General features: G+C 43.9%; 1 protein-coding gene across 1 annotated transcript in view; it reads right to left on the bottom strand.

The window, feature by feature from the left end:
• Positions 1 to 418: 418 nt before the first annotated feature.
• KCNK10 (potassium two pore domain channel subfamily K member 10) overlaps positions 419 to 16,054 on the bottom strand; it is a 90,630-nt gene continuing 74,994 nt past the window's right edge. Inside the window, exons 5-6 of the mRNA XM_073610342.1 lie at positions 14,824 to 14,966; positions 419 to 9,502 (exon numbers count right to left, since the gene is read on the bottom strand). Of these exons, the coding sequence (XP_073466443.1) occupies positions 8,888 to 9,502; positions 14,824 to 14,966 (758 nt within the window). The 3' untranslated portion in view covers positions 419 to 8,887. The remainder of the gene's footprint in view (positions 9,503 to 14,823; positions 14,967 to 16,054) is intronic.

Genomic DNA, 16,054 nt, shown 5'->3' with positions numbered 1-16,054 from the left:
GAAATCTTAAGACATCAGCATACCAAGACATTTTAGACAATTTCATGCTCCCAACTTTGTGGGAACAGTTTGGGGATGGCCCCTTCCTGTTCCAACATGACTGTGCACCAGTGCACAAAGCAAGGTCCATAAAGGCATTGATGAGCGAGTTTGGGGTGGAGGAACTTGACTGACCTGCACAGGGTCCTGACCTTAACCCGATAGAACACCTTTGGGATGAATTAGAGTGGAGACTGCGAGCCAGGTCTTCTCGTCCAACATCAGTAGTGCCTGACCTTACAAATACACTTCTGGAGTATTGGTCAAACATCCCCATAGACACACTTCTAAACCTTGTGGATGGCCTTCCCAGAAGAGTTGAAGCTGTTATAGCTGCAAAGGGTGGGCCAACTCAATATTGAACCCTATGGACTAAGACTGGGATGCCATTAAAGTTCATGTGCGTGTAAAGGCAGGCGTCCCAATACTTTTGATAATATAGTGTATCTGATGACAGGTCCACTTTAATGTAAGCCTTACAAGCCTTACTTAAGAAAAAAACTTAGGTGCCCACTAAACATACCCTACAGTTTCCCTTTAAGGAAGCCATGCTGGGGAAATCTGCTCAAGCAGCTCCTAATTGCTAGCAATGTGAACTCTCCCAGTCTGTTGATGAGATGTGCACTCTCAATGGATGAAGAGATTATTGCATGAAAAGCCCAACTAAAAAATACAACTTTGAGCATTAATGGACCCTCCAAAAGCAATTATCCTTATAGGTGGTTTCACAGATCCATCACATGTAAAAGTGAATCTGTGATTTACCCATGCAAGGCAAAGCTTACTTTTCCCATTCTCAACTGCACATACTCATCTACACTTCCACCCCTATGTTTGGCTGCCAGTAGCTAATTGACATATCCAACACTTTTTAGCTATGGGGGGGGGGCATGTGATTCATCCCCCTTCCTCATAAGTAACAGGGCTGGTGCTTGGTGATTGGCTGTTCATGCACCCAATGCTGTCACATGGTGTCCTGACTTGGGGCTTACGCAGAGCCTCTGCTCTCCAGTCCGGTTAGGTAAGCGGAGCAACAGGAGAGCAAAGGGAATATGAGTATATGCAGCTGGGAATGGGGGGGCGATAAGGCAAACCTGTTGCTCTGCTGCATCCAGGCAAAGCCTAGGTTCACATTTAAGGACTTATTCTCATGAACAGTTTGTAACACAAAACTGCTCTAGTTAAAAAAATGGCGCCATTTTCCATACCCCAAAGACCTGTGGGTGATGCATACAACTAAATGGCTGTATGCAATCAGTGTTTACCCGAGTACGGCCGCCTACAGCCAGTCACTTCTTTAGCAGGCTGCACATGCAGAAAACTGCACCGTTTTTATGCTAGAGCGTATTTGTGCCTCAAACCATCCATGTGCATGAAGCCTTCTCCACCCTCCTCTGGTTCTAACTGCTAAGGAGAGTTCAGATTTGGTTGGACATTGAGGCAGCTGGTACAATGATAGCAGCTAAGAGGACCATAAAGTTAGCCAATGCTTTGCCCATGCAACACATTCACTTTAATGTAGACCTCCTCATCCTACTTACCTTCTTTTCGTTACCCCCGACTCTCAGTTCAGCTACTGGGAACAAAGAAAAAGTCTTGTGTAAACTATGAGTTACTGGAATTGAAGCTTACACAGGGCTATGGACTCCCTACGTGACGTGATTGGTCCAGCACTGTCAAATGGAACGAGTCACATGCTTCTCCATACCGGGAAGTATCAGAGAGGCAAGTGATTGCTACCGGTTAAGGATCTGTTACTTTGTATTAAATTGGGTGTCATTGGAATTGAAGCTTACATGGGGCTATGGACTCCCCATGTGATTGGCCCAGCACTGTCACATGGGATGAGTCACATGCTTCTCCATACCGGGAGGTATCAGAAAGGCAAGTAATTACTACTGGTTAAAGATCTGTTACTTTGTATCAAATTGGGTTTTTATTGGAATTGAAGCTTACATGGGGCTATGGACTCCCTATGTGATGTGATTGGTCCAGCACTGTCAATGAGTCACATGCTTCTCCATACCGGGAAGTATCAGAGAGAAAGTAATTGCTACCGGTAAAGCATCTGTTACTTTGTATTAAATTGGGTGTCATTGGAATTGAAGCTTACACAGGGCTATGGACTCCCTATGTGACGTGATTGGTCCAGCACTGTCACATGGAATGAGTCACATGCTGCTCCATACCGGGAAGTATCCAAGAGGCAAGTAATTGCTACCGATTTAAGGATCTGTATTAAATTGGGTGTCATTGGAATTGAAGCTTACATGGGGCTATGGACTCTCCCATGTGATTGGCCCAGCACTGTCACATGGAATGAGTCACATGCTTCTCCATGCCGGGAAGTAGCAGAAAGTATATGCTACCGGTCAGGGATCTGTTCAACTTTGTTTTGAACGGGCAGAGCACAGAATTCCTTTGACGGTCAACCTACAAGTCATAATGTTCGCTCAATTTTTTCACCCAGATGGTAACTGTAGGTGGTTAGGGCATGAAAGGAGAATTTTCAGATCATTTTGTTCTTTCCTCATTGAAACATTGTTTCAAAAAATTAGACAAGAATCCTAGAAACTTGTTGAGCAGTGAGGTGCTCATCACCGTAAACCAATGGTGGGAGGTGATCTAAGCCTTCACGCACAACGGAAACCTGCCGTGAGATAATTATGAGATCTGATCTGCTTTGGGAAAATGCTAGTTTCCTGGCTGTCATGCTGACCCCTTGGCTTCAAGACTTTTTGAGTTACGGATCTGGAAAAAGTATGCGCACCTGTAAAAAAAAATCAAAAGGTCCGTATCGGCATACTTCTTCCAGGTTACGGACTTACATGGGGCTATGGACTCCCCATGTGATTGGCCCAGCACTGTCACATGGAATGAGTCACATGATTCTCCATACCGGGAAGTATCAGAAAGGCAAGTAATTGCTACCGGTTAGGGATCTGTTAAACTTTGTTTTGAATGGGCAGAGCAAAGAATTCCTTCAACGGTCAACCTACAAGTCATAATGTGCGTCCAATTTTTTACCCAGATGGTAACTGTGGGTGATCAGGGCATGAAAGTAGAATTTTCAGATCATTTTGTTCTTTCTTCAGGGAAACATTGTTTCAAAAAAAATTAGACAAGAATCCACGGGAACTTGTTGAGCAGTGAGGTGCGCATCACCGTAAACCAATAGCGGGAGGTGATCTAAGCCTTCACGCACAACGGAAACCTGCCGTGAGATAATTATGAGATCTGATCTGCTTCGGGAAAATGCTAGTTTCCTGGCTGTCATGCTGACCCCTTGGCTTCAAGACTTTTTGAGTTACCGATCTGGAGAAAGTATGCGCACCTGTAAAAAAATCAAAAGGTCCGTAACGGCATACTTTCTTCTGGGTTATTGAATGACACAAACGATGAAAGTCAAAGAATGAACATGACAGCTAGTTATTAGAGTAAAATAGAGAATTTTAATTTTGCCGAAATTGTGTCAAGAAATCCTGACCCTTCAGCTAAAAATCGCCGTTTTGGAGAAATGTATTGGCATGAATGGGAGAGACAGAATTAAAGTGTATGTAAACCCTAGCAACGAACTCCACTTGTTTGCTTCCCTTTTGCTTTCTTAAAGATCACATTGCTTACCAGTTGATCCTGCCAGAAATCTTGTGAAATGAAAACTTCACGTGTCTCTGCTTGTGCTGCACTCTTATCAGTTAAATTGTTCTCAGTTATTTCTCTGGCCTACAGAACACCTCCCCCCCTTTGTTATAGACAAAAGAAGAGAAGAGGGGAAGATGGTCCATAGTCCTGGCCTAAGTTGAAAACACTGCTCCTTGGTGAGTACGGTGAGTGAGGGATATAAGTATGAGACAGGAAGCGCGTTACTGGCAGGATCACCAGGTGAAAATAAAGGAAAAAAGTCACCACATCTAATGACTAGTTAGCTGCAATATGTTACAAACTTGTTCTTGGGTTTACATATACTTTAAGATGGTTTTTGGTGGAGTTTTAAGAGCAACATGGGGCTTTAAATGGCTCCCGGGGGTTGCAGAAGCTCCTTTCAAGTATTCTGGACCTTTTCTTGTGCCAAAAAATGGCCTCTCTTAGCTTGAAACATGATGTAAGGTCATGGAGAACAGAGGAACTCTAACCCTTCCCTTTGTTTATCAAAAAAGTGATATGATTATCATATCAGGCTTTGTTAACAAAGAAGAGTTAGCATTAGGGTTGGAGTTAGGGTTAGCTGTAGGGTTAGAGTTAAATTAATATTAGAGTTAGGGTTAGAGTTAGCATTAGGGATATTGTTAGGATTAGCATTAGGGTTAAAGTCAAGGTTAGCATTAGACTTAAAATTACGTTTTACATTAGGGTTGAAGTTAGGGTTAGCGTTAGAGTTAGATTTAGGGTTAGAATTAGGGTTATAGTTGGGATAGCATTAGGACTAGATTCAGGGTTAGCATTAGAGTTAGGGTTAGATTTAGGGTTAGAATTATGGTTAGCATTAGGATTAGAGTTAGGAATTATATTAGGGCTGGAGTTAGGGTTAGCATTAGAGTTAGATTTAGGGTTAGAATTAGCGTTAGAGTTGGAGTAGCATTAGGATTAGAGTTGGGATAGCATTAGGATTAGATTCAGGGTTAGCATTGGAGTTAGGGTTAGCATTAGAGTTAGGGTTAGAATTAGGGCTGGAGTTAAGGTTAGAATTAGGGCTGGAGTTAGGGTTAGCATTAGAGTTAGGGTTAGATTTAGGGTTAGAATTAGGGGTAGCATTAGGATTAGAGTCAGGAATTATATTAGGGCTGGAGTTAGGGTTAGCATTAGAGTTAGGCTTTACATGAGAGTTAGGGATAGCATTAGAGTTAGATTTAGGGTTAGAATTGAGCTGCACAATTTTGGCTAAAATGAGAATCACGATTTTTTGTTCGCTTAGAATAAAGATCACGATTCTCGCGGCGTAACGTCATCTTTCACATTATACAAAAAAATTAGGCTAACTTTACTGTTTAGTTTTTTTTTTATTCATTAAAGTGTATTTAAAAAAAAATTGCATTTGAAAGACCGCTGCACAAATACAGTGTGACATAAGATATTGCAACAACCACCATTTGATTCTCTAGGGTCTCTGCTAAAAAAAAAATATATAATGTTTGGGGGTTCTGAGTAATTTTCTAGCAATAAATATTGATTTTAACTTGTAAGCAGCAAGTGCCAGAAAAAGGTTTAGTCTTTAAGTGGTTAAACTTCCCTCATCTACAGGCAGAAGTTCATCCCTTTGATCTAAGAAGAAATGTTACTTTGTTTATACCTATCGGAGATACTTGGCTGGCTGCCTGGATTTTTTTTTTTTTCAGCTGCGAGAACTCTCTGCACCAAAAGAATCGTGAAATGCTGTTTTAAGGATCGGGAAGGGAAAAGAATCGTGATTTTGATTCTTAACGATTAATCGTGCAGCTCTAGGTTAGAGTTAGGGCTAGTTTTGGGGTTAAAGTTGGGTTACCTTTAGGGTTAGGCTGCTTTCACACTGAGGCGCTTTACAGGCAATATAGCGCTAAAACTTGCGCCTGCATAGCGCCTGTAAAGAGCCTCTCCTCTCACTCCAGTGTGAAAGCACTCGGTGCAGTGCGCTGGCAGGAAGCCAAAGAAGTCCTGCAAGCCGCATCTTTGAGGTGCTGTAGGAGCAGTGTATACACCGCTCCTACAGCGTCCCTGCCCATTCAAATCAATGGGCAGTGCCCTCAAAGTGCCGGCAATTGCGGGCGCGTTTAACCCTTTTACGGCCATTAGCGGGGGTTAAAAGCATCCCCCTAGCGGCCGAAAAGGCCCGCAAAAAAGCTGTAAAGCGGCGCTAAAAATAGCGGCGCTTTACCGCCAACGCCCCAATGTGAAAGTAGCCTTAGGGTTATTAGAGTTAGAGCTATGGTTAACATAAGGGTTGGAGAGAGTGTTAGCATTAGAGTTAGGGTTAGTGATTCGTATTCCAGTGAGTTAGGGCTAGCATTAGGGATTTAAGCAGTGGCGTCGCTAGGGCGTGGCTTTTAGGGCTATAGCCCCGAATCTGCAGCCCATAGCCCCGAGTCTCTGCATGGGACTCCAAGGAGAGGAGAGGCTCTCTGGGGACCCTGATGTAAATAGGGGGCTCTCTGGGGACCCTGATGCAAGAGGGAGGCTCTCTGGGAACCCTGATCTTAAGGGGGAGGCTCTCTGGGGACCCTGATTTAAGGGGGAAGCTCTCTGGGGATCCTAATATAAGGGGGGCTCTCTGGGAACCCTGATGTAAGTGGGGGGCTCTCTGGGGACCCTGATGCAAGGGGGAGGCTCTCTGGGGACTCTGATGTAAGGAGGAGGCTCTCTGGGGATCCTGGTGTAAGGGGGGGTTCTTTGGGGACCCTGATGTAAGGGGGGGCTCTTTGAGGACCCTGATGTAAGGGAAGGCTCTCTGGGGACCCTCATGTAAGGAGAGGTTCTCTGGGGACCCTGATGTAAGTGGGGGGCTCTCTGGGGATATATACACACACACGTATATTACTGTATATACATGTGTATGCCTGCCCAAGCGTATGACTTTCTTTACTACGCTGCTATGGGCTCTAGCCCCAGATCTTTTGTAGACCTAGCAACACCCCTGGATTTAAGGTTAATATTAAGGGGGGAGTTAAGGTTAACATTAAGGTTGGAGTTAGCGTTAGAGGTAATGTTAGCATTAGAGTTAGGGTTAACATTAAGGTTGGAGTTAGCGTTAGGGGTAGTATTAGCATTAGAGTTAGGGTTAACATTAGGGTTGGAGTTAGGGTTAGAATTAGTGTTAGCATTGAAGTTAAGGTTAGCATTAGGGTTAGAGATAGCCATTTGTTCTTTTTTTTTTTCAATCAAATTTCCCCTAAGCATTCCATATGGCAAAATTTGAGACGATTGTCAAGGAAATTTTGGCATAGACAAAATCTGTAATTTTGCTGCAAAATCTATTTCACCAAAATCACTCCATGCATTCCTACTTGGCATATCCCATTTTTCAGGATGCCAGCAGGCCCTCTCTAAATACAGGTGCATCCCTACTCGGCAATCATCTTCTATTTTCAGAAGGATGCCAGCAGTCCTCTCTAAATACAGATTTCCCATTTAAAGTCTTGCATGGCCATATTTTATGTACTTTCTTCTTTTGTCATTACTTCCCATGTATTCACAAGGCTCTTTTTTTAACAATCTAAATAAATCAGTTTACTGATATTCAATATTGCCATCAGGGACCAGAGGAGCATTGTACACAAAGATGTCTTATTAAGACAAAGCCAGGGGTCATTCAATACTTAGTTGCCTGGGGAAAGTTAGTTTAGCAATTCTGGAGAACTTTAGAGTTTCTCAGCCCGGGGCCATATTTCCTCATAGTTAAGCGAAACATTGACATGTATCTATTTATTATAAATAAAAAAAAAAAAAGGGCACGGAGACAGATATGTGCAGATAGAAAACTCCATCCAGAGATTTCAAAGTTGCCCTAAAGTTGTAGAAAAATTGTCAAGAAACACTGTTTAAAAAAAAAAAAAAAAAAAGCAAAAACAAAATGGCCTATCAAGCAATGCAACAAATAAATCAAAACTTTAAAATACTTTGAAAAAAGTTACAAAATAAAATGGCACAAAGCGGTGAGCACTTGAATCATTCCCTCCTCCACACCCCCCTCTCCTTCATTTTGACCTTGGTGCACTTTCAACTTTCGAGAGTGTTTTTTTGGGTTGATTAAGTACGGTGCCCGTCCAATCCTTTTGCAGAAGGGACACAAAGCCCTGAGAATCGCACATGAATGTCTCCATTGTCTCTATGCCGCGGGTCTATTCCAGCCCTATCAGGCACGGGGCGACCTTGAACCACATGCAAGCCGCTCCTCTGCTGCCATCTTATACAGCACTGAGAGCTGAAATTTCTTCCGAAAATATAAAGTGTCTGTAAGATATAAAAAAAAAAAAAAAAAAAAGGAACCACGGTCAACGCTTGTTTTCTGTTTAAAACTGACATCTTTCCATTTCACCGGGGGGAGGCGTTGAAATGCCGCAGTCTACAGCTAAATTGTAGCGCTGTCACAGTTTCTGGTATTTTCATTGGTAATGGTAACTGCCACAGTGCTCGTTTTCTGTTAAAAAGCTGATGGCGAACTGATTCTGGATGTGTGCTGCTGATGTTATTATGGCCGGGACAGAACCGGCCCAATCTGGAGGTTAGAAAGATGAGATATATTGTCTTTGTGTGTTCCTTATTCTACCCATGTGCCACAAAAAAAAATTAAAATGCATATATGTGTTACTTCCTATTAGCCCAGAAGACCCCACATACTGTCTTTGAATTAAAGTGTGAAACGCGTCGGCATTGAAATATTTCCTTTAATATTCCGACCACACTCTGCTATCTTCTGAGGTTTACATACGAAGTGACCATTCCAGTTGTCGATCCCTTGTTTCATTTTTGTAGGTTTTTATGTAGTTATTTATTTTTTTGGCAGTCAGTTATGGCACAGTATATTTCCACCGATGATGCAGTTTACAGAGCTCCAAGTAATTGAAAAAATCCGCATAAGGCACATGTCTCAAGAACTCCTTTTAATGTTACCGATTGTTGTCGGATTTCTTTTTTTTTTTTAGTGAACAAAAGTTTTTACATCGGGGCGATGGGTTAACCCCTTCCGTGCTGGAGGAGCAGGCAAGAGAATGGACGGCTGACCCCCTACAGCACAGAAGGGGTCTAAGGTCACTGCTTTGTCAACGTGCCGACCAACTTTGGGCTCCAGAATGGTGAAGAGAAGTTCATAGTCACTCCCAAACTGCAGCCCACAGCTTTGTCGTGCCATGACAGAGCAATCATCCTTAAGCGTGCCCCGTTAGTTGCGTTCTTCAAGTAATGCTTTGTTCTCGTGCTCCTCGTCTTTGGTTTCACAAGGTACTGAGCCGTTCTCGATGATTGAGTGTTGAATGAAGTCGGAGAGAGTCGCCGTGTCCGAGGTGGATAGCCGGTCTGGGTCGTCCTCCTTCTTCTCTTCGTCTACGGAATACTTCCGGAAGTTCTCGTAAATTTTCCGTACGTCCTCTGGGAGGGTTTTCTTCAGGTCCTTGTTTTTCCTCTTGGACAGCTTGGAAGAGTTCGAGCCAAACCTGTTGACGATGTTGTCTTCCGAAAGGCCTTGAGCGTGTAAAGCGTTGAACTGCTCCACCCCCTTGAGTCGGAGGTTGTTAGGCTTGTTGTTAATGCTCTCTTGGGACGAGGCCTTGAAACGCCCATTTTCTAATTCGGCAAAGACTGAGCGCTTCTCTGGAGAAAGCATGTCGAGGGAGTGGGCTCTCTGGTCTAGCCCGAGTCTCCGGCGCTCCATGCTTCTTATGGTGGCCGCTCTCTGGAGTTTGTCGTGGATCTCTACGCTCAGCCGCCTGCGGGTCTCCCGGAATTCTGCAGTCACGTTGGCTTTCCACTCTGCGGCGTGAGCCTTAATTTCTCCGACCTAAACAAAAAGAAGACACATGAACTTCTAATTACATGGCAACATTATATTTTATTGCAACTTTTTGTAAACTTGTTGTGCATTTATTGAGCATATCTATTTGAATAAAGAGACAAAAATTAGATTTTGTCCAAATATTTGAGAGCCAAATATGAGGGGGATCATGGCAATACAGCTTTAGCTTAGTTTTATATTCATTCTCTGGGGACCCTGGAAGGAAAGGGCACTTTATACCAGCCTTTGTCAAGCCAGGGTTCTGCCATGGGTTGCAAAGGGGTTCCTTTGAGCAACAAGCAGTTTTTTCTTCTCAGATAAGTAACCACCGACACCAACGATCTTTTTAACTATTCATATGGGGGCATTCTTCCCACTGACCACCAATGTAAGGGGCAATTATTCCCAAAGATCGCAAATGTAAGGAACATTCTTCTCACTGATCACCAATGTAAGGATCATTCTTCCCACTGATCACCAATGTAAGGGACATTCTTCCCACTGATCACCAATGTAAGGAACATTCTTCTCACTGATCACCAATGTAAGGAACATTCTTCCCACTGATCAAGATTGTAAGTGACATTCTTCCCAATGACCACCAATGTAAAGGGCATTCTTATTCTTCCCACTGACCACCAAATGTAAGGAACATTCTTCCCACTGACCACCAATGTAAGTGACATTCTTCCCACTGACCACCAATGTAAGGAGGATTCTTCCCACTGACCACCAATGTAAGTGACATTCTTCCCACTGACCACCAATGTAAGGAGGATTCTTCCCACTGACCACCAATGTAAGGTGCATTCTTCCCACTGACCACCATTGTAAGGAGCATTCTTCCCACTGACCACCAATGTAAGGAGCATTCTTCCCACTGATCACCAATGTAAGGAACATTCTTCCCACTGATCACCAATGTAAGGAGCATTCTTCCCACTGATCACCAATGTAAGGAACATTCTTCCCACTGATCACCAATGTAAGGAGCATTCTTCCCACTGACCACCAATGTAAGGGACATTCTTCCCACTGATCACCAATGTAAGGAGCTTTCTTCCCAATGACCCCCAATGTAAAGGGCATTCTTATTCTTCCCACTGACCACCAATGTAAGGAGCATTCTTGACCACCAATGTAGGGAGCATTCTTCCCACTGACCACCAATGTAAGGAGCATTCTTGATCACCAATGTAGGGAGCATTCTTCCCACTGACCACCATTGTAAGGAACATTCTTCCCAATGACTGCCAATGTAAAGAGCATTCTTCTCACTGATCACCAATGTAAGGAACATTCTTCTCACTGATCACCAATGTAAGGAACATTCTTCCCACTGATCACCAATGTAAGGAACATTCTTCTCACTGATCACCAATGTAAGGAACATTCTTCTCACTGATCACCAATGTAAGGAGCATTCTTCCTACTGACCACCAGTAGGAAGAATGCTCCTTACATTGGTGATCAGTGAGAAGTACAATTAGGTTGTAAGGTGTGTGACTGACTTGATCGCATCTGTTGAGTAATAAGAGAACAAGGAGGTGATATAAACAGATTAGCAGTCTGAACGCTCCCATTCCCTGCAGTATTTCCCGGCTCGTCCGATTCTCCATGTCATGGTGTACATGCTGCACTGGAGGGACGTGCCCGAGCTTATTAATCAGAAGATAAGCGTTGCGCGCAGCGAGCGGAGGGACCTCTCCCCAGACTCTCCCGCTCCCTCGTACAAATAATGCGCGGCCCGCAGAATCAATAAAAGGATCCTTGCCGCATGTAATAAGGGCTTTATAACTAAGAGACCGAGCAGATACCAAGTGCCAGAAAATCAATGGCGGAGACAGAGAGTGCCAGCTTTACTCGTTTACACAATGGAAAATCGAGGAGGACAGAAGACAGAGAATGCTCCTTTCTGTATCTAAAGCTGACGTTTAATCTACTTACACTTTGCCTTTCCTAGTTCTTCCCTCCCACTTCCTCAACATGCTGATGACATTTTTAAATAAAAACCTTTCTGATTTCATGACATACCTTATTTTAAAGCCAATGACGTCATCACTGGGTCTCTATGCTTTTCTATGCAATGCAGGCAGATCACGGCTAGTGGGAGGGACCAGCAGGGTGCTGCACATAGGTTCCTAAAAACATTACACCCTCCCTCAGTACTCCTCTCAAGAGCCCTCAGTCCTGATGCAAGCAGTGGGAGGCGTTACGCAAATATCAAAATGTATTGGTGGCGGGATGTCAGTCTGGAGGAGTGGGCGTTCCTAGTAGACATGTGCACTGCCGAAAAAATTTGTTTGTTTTCCTTTTTGTTTCATTTGTTTGTTTTGTTTTTTTGTTTGTTTTTTCAAGTCATTCATTATGATCGCAATTTGTAAATCTGAAAATCCGAAAATTCGAAAGAACGAAAGTCCAAAAAGTCGAAAGAATAACTAACTAACTAACTATTGAAATTATTATAATTATATAATATAATATATAGTATATTATAATATATATATATATATATATATATATTATATATATATATATATATATATATAATATATATATATATAATATTATATATATATATTATATATAAAATATATATATAATAATTATAATTATTACATATTTGGAATTTTCTTTCAAATTTGGCTGTTAGTGAACGTACCGAATATGAATTTATCCAAAGTTACCAATTATCCGAAATTATGGTAAAAAAAAAATCGCAATAAGCGTATATTGATTGGTTTGCGCAAAAGTTATAGCGTCTACAAAATAGGGGATAGATTTATGGCATTTTTATTATTATTATTTTTTTTTATTAGTAATAGCGGCAATCTGCGATTATTATCATGACTGCGACATTATAGCGGACACATCGGACACTTTTGACACTATTTTGGGACCGTTGTCATTTATACAGCGATCAGTGCTATAAAAATGACACTGGCAGGGAAGGGGTTAAACACTAGGAGGGCGATCAAGGAGTTAAGTGTGTCCTAGGGAGTGATTCTAAATGTGGGGGGGAGGGGCTTCCACTCACATGACAGCGATCACTGCCCCCGATGGCAGGGAGTAGTAGATCTCTGTCATGTCACTAGGCAGAACAGGGAAATTGTGTCCCGCGGTCGCGGGACACTGGCGCACATCGAGTCCGCGGGGGGTCCGCGGGCTCGGTCACGGAGCACGCGGCCGCCCGCGCCCTAAACGCCGCGTATTAAAGGGGACGTACCTGTACGCCCAATTGCGCAGCCGTGCCATTGTGCCAACGCATATTGTCGTGCGTTGGTCGGCAAGCGGTTAACCTGATCCTGAAATAAACAGGAACGCCTTGTATTCATATTCCCCCAGCTCTTTGCTATTATATTGGTGATTGATTAAATCTTTGTCTGGCTTTACCAAGAACATATGTTATCCCAGCACAATTCATTGTCCGTATCACATGACCTGATAAACACGCAGGGCCGTGTTTGTATAGCTCTATCTACTTCGGAGGTGCCATCCGCTTCCTATATACTGTGTAGGGTATTGTGGAGACCTAACATTCATTTCATAATTCACAGCATTGCTCCTCGTCTCTTTCATTATTGAGTTGTTTGTGATCTTATTTTATGTGCACTGACCCGAGTCACTCCAGCAAAGGACTCTAGAGTCTATTGATAAAAAAAAATTAAAATAAAAAAATCGCAGCATTCTGACAGCCATTGTAAATAATCCTGTAATGAATGTAATATGTTTTTTCCTGTGATCTTTAGCTCCATCTAGTGACCACAATGCAGTATTTTCCTAATTAGACATATTTCAGGAAAATGCCGCATTGTGGCCACTAGATGGAGCTAACGATCATAGGAAATAAATAAATATTAGCCACAATACAGGGATAATTCAAAGACGGCTATGCAAATGTTGTGTCAATTTTTTATATATACTGTAGACCCAGGCCCAAGCTGCAGCTGGTTGATTTAGCTTACAATTGCTGGTGGGTGGGTATATAGTTTAGGTTTTAGATGTTTTTTTTCTGTCCATGTGTGCTTTGTGTATACATATTTTGTGCTCTTGTAAGTTGTGGATCAATTGTGGGTATATAGGATTTATGATTTTTTTTTTTTTAAGGATATTTTTTTCCCCTTTTATTGGTTGAACTAGATGGACTTTTGTGTCTTTTTTTCAACCAGATTATGTAACCATGTAAGTTAAATTTATAATTGTTTTCAAGAAAGAGTTTCTACTTTATTTTTTACCTGATTTTTAGTGGTACAAATATTTTTTATATAGAGCAAATGTGCTTTTTTGTTGGTTTATATTTTGCTGTCTGTGTCCCATTAAAGAGATTTCCCTTCACTTCCTGTCTCAAAGATGCAGCAGGAAGCGAGAGGAAATCTCTAAAAGTGAAGGGACCGGAACAGTTGTCCCCTTTGGATGTTATTCTTTCACCTCCTGTTCTGGTAACAACTCAGACTCTTTAGCAATGGTTCCCAACCACCAGGTCTTGGCCCACTGCCAGGCCATGGCCCCTTCCACCCAGGCCTTAGCTAGCTGCAGATTTCACAACCTCCCGCAGTGCCTCCAAGCTCCCATAGGGCCACCCAACCTCCTGTAGTGGCTCACAGGCCCAAGCCCTGGTCTAAGGTTGAGGGGCCAATGCCCAAAGCAGGGTTTTCCAAAACGTTCTAAACAATGGGCCAGTTTACTGCTTTGGTGTCAGTGGAAGGGAATAGTGCTCCATCATTGATATCAGTGGGAGAAATAGTGCCCCATCACTGGTTTTAGTGGGAGGAATACTGCCCTATCATTGGTATCTGTGGGAGGAATAGTGCCCCATCACTGGTGTCAGTGGGAGTAATAGTGCCCCATCATTGGTATCAGAGGAGGATTAGTGCCCCATCATTGGTATCAGCAGGAGGAATAGTGCCCCATCTCTGGAGTCAGTGGAAGGAATAGTGCCCCATTTTTGGAGTCAGTGAAGGAAGAGTTTCCCATTTTTGGAGTCAGTGGAAGGAATAGTTCCCCATTTTTGGTGTCAGTAGGAGAAATGGTGCCCTCTCATTGTGTCAGTGGGAGCAATGTGCCCTATTGATGGTGTCAGTCTGGGAATAGTGCCTTGTTTTGGGAAGCGATAAAGGCAAGAAAGTGGCGCATCTGGCTTCCGGGCCACAGTTTGGAGACCACTTCGCCTATAGGATACGTCCTTGGCAATCAAAAGTTAAATCTCATTTATGGCTCCATAAGACTATTGAAATGCTTGTTTATAGATATCAGAATAAAACATGGCTGAATGTAATCCGGAGGTATTGGAAGTCTCATGTCTCTGTGTTGGTTAGCGGCTGACATACCTCTTCTTTCGTCTTCTTGGATATCACACGAAGCCAGTCTCCGATCATACTCAGGACTGCGGCAAAGTACGCCAAGCCGACCAAGATCCAAAACCACACCATTGGTTTATACCACTCCCGATACATGATGTCCGTGTTTCCTCCTGTAAGAAAAAGAGGAGGATTGTTTTATATGTGTTCTCTCTCATTCTCTCTCTCTCTCTCTCGTTTTCTCTCTCTCCCTCTCTCTCTCCCTCCCCCTCTCTCTCTCCCCTCTCTCTCTCCCCCCTCTCTCTCTATCCCTCTCCCTCCTTCTCCCCCCCCCCTCTCTCTCTCTCTCTCTCATTTTCTCTCTCTCCCTCTCTCTCTCCCCCCCCCCCTCTCTCTCTCTCTCTCTCTCTCTCTCTCTCTCCCTCTCCCTCCCTTCCCCCCTCTCTCTCTCTCTCCCTCTCCCCCCCTCTCCCCCCTCTCTCTCCCTCTCTCTCTCTTTCCCTCCCCCTCGCCTCCCTCTCTTTCTCTCCCTCTCTCCCCCCTCTCTCTCTTTCTCTCTCTCTCTCTCTGTCTCTCTCTCTCTGTCTCTCTCTCTCTGTCTCTCTCCCTCCCTCTCTCCCTCCCTCCCCCTTCCCCCCCTCTCTTCTCTCTCTCTCTCTCTCTCTCTCCCCCCCCCCTCTCTCTCTCTCTCTCTCTCTCTCTCTCTCTCTCCCTCTCCCTCCCCCCCCTCTCTCTCTCTCTCTCTCCCTCTCCCCCCCTCTCCCCTCTCTCTCTCCCTCTCTCTCTCTTTCCCTCCCCCCTCGCCTCCCTCTCTTTCTCTCCCTCTCTCCCCCCTCTCTCTCTTTCTCTCTCTCTCTCTCTCTCTCTCTCTCTCTCTCTGTCTCTCTCTCTCTGTCTCTCTCCCTCCCTCCCCCTTCCCCCCCTCTCTTCTCTCTCTCTCTCCCTCTCCCCCCCTCTCTCTCTCCCTCTCTCTCTCTTTCCCTCCCCCCCTCGCCTCCCTCTCTTTCTCTCCCTCTCTCCCCCCTCTCTCTCTTTCTCTCTCTCTCTCTCTCTCTCTCTCTCTCTCTCTCTCTCTCTCTCTCTGTCTCTCTCTCTCTGTCTCTCTCCCTCCTCTCTCCCTCCCTCCCCCTTCCCCCCTCTCTTCTCTCTCTCTCTCTCTCTCTCTCTCTGTCTCTCTCTCTCTCCACCAATATTTCAGTTTTGGAACCCCAAACAGCAGGATACTCATTTTTATTTAAAGCTGAGCTCTGGGCACAAAACC

This window comes from Aquarana catesbeiana, linkage group LG13 (assembly GCF_042186555.1).
Source record: "Aquarana catesbeiana isolate 2022-GZ linkage group LG13, ASM4218655v1, whole genome shotgun sequence".
NCBI classification, from domain to species: Eukaryota; Metazoa; Chordata; class Amphibia; order Anura; family Ranidae; genus Aquarana; species Aquarana catesbeiana.
Note: the sequence above shows the minus strand (reverse complement) of the source record. Positions and strands in the feature narration are given on the sequence as shown.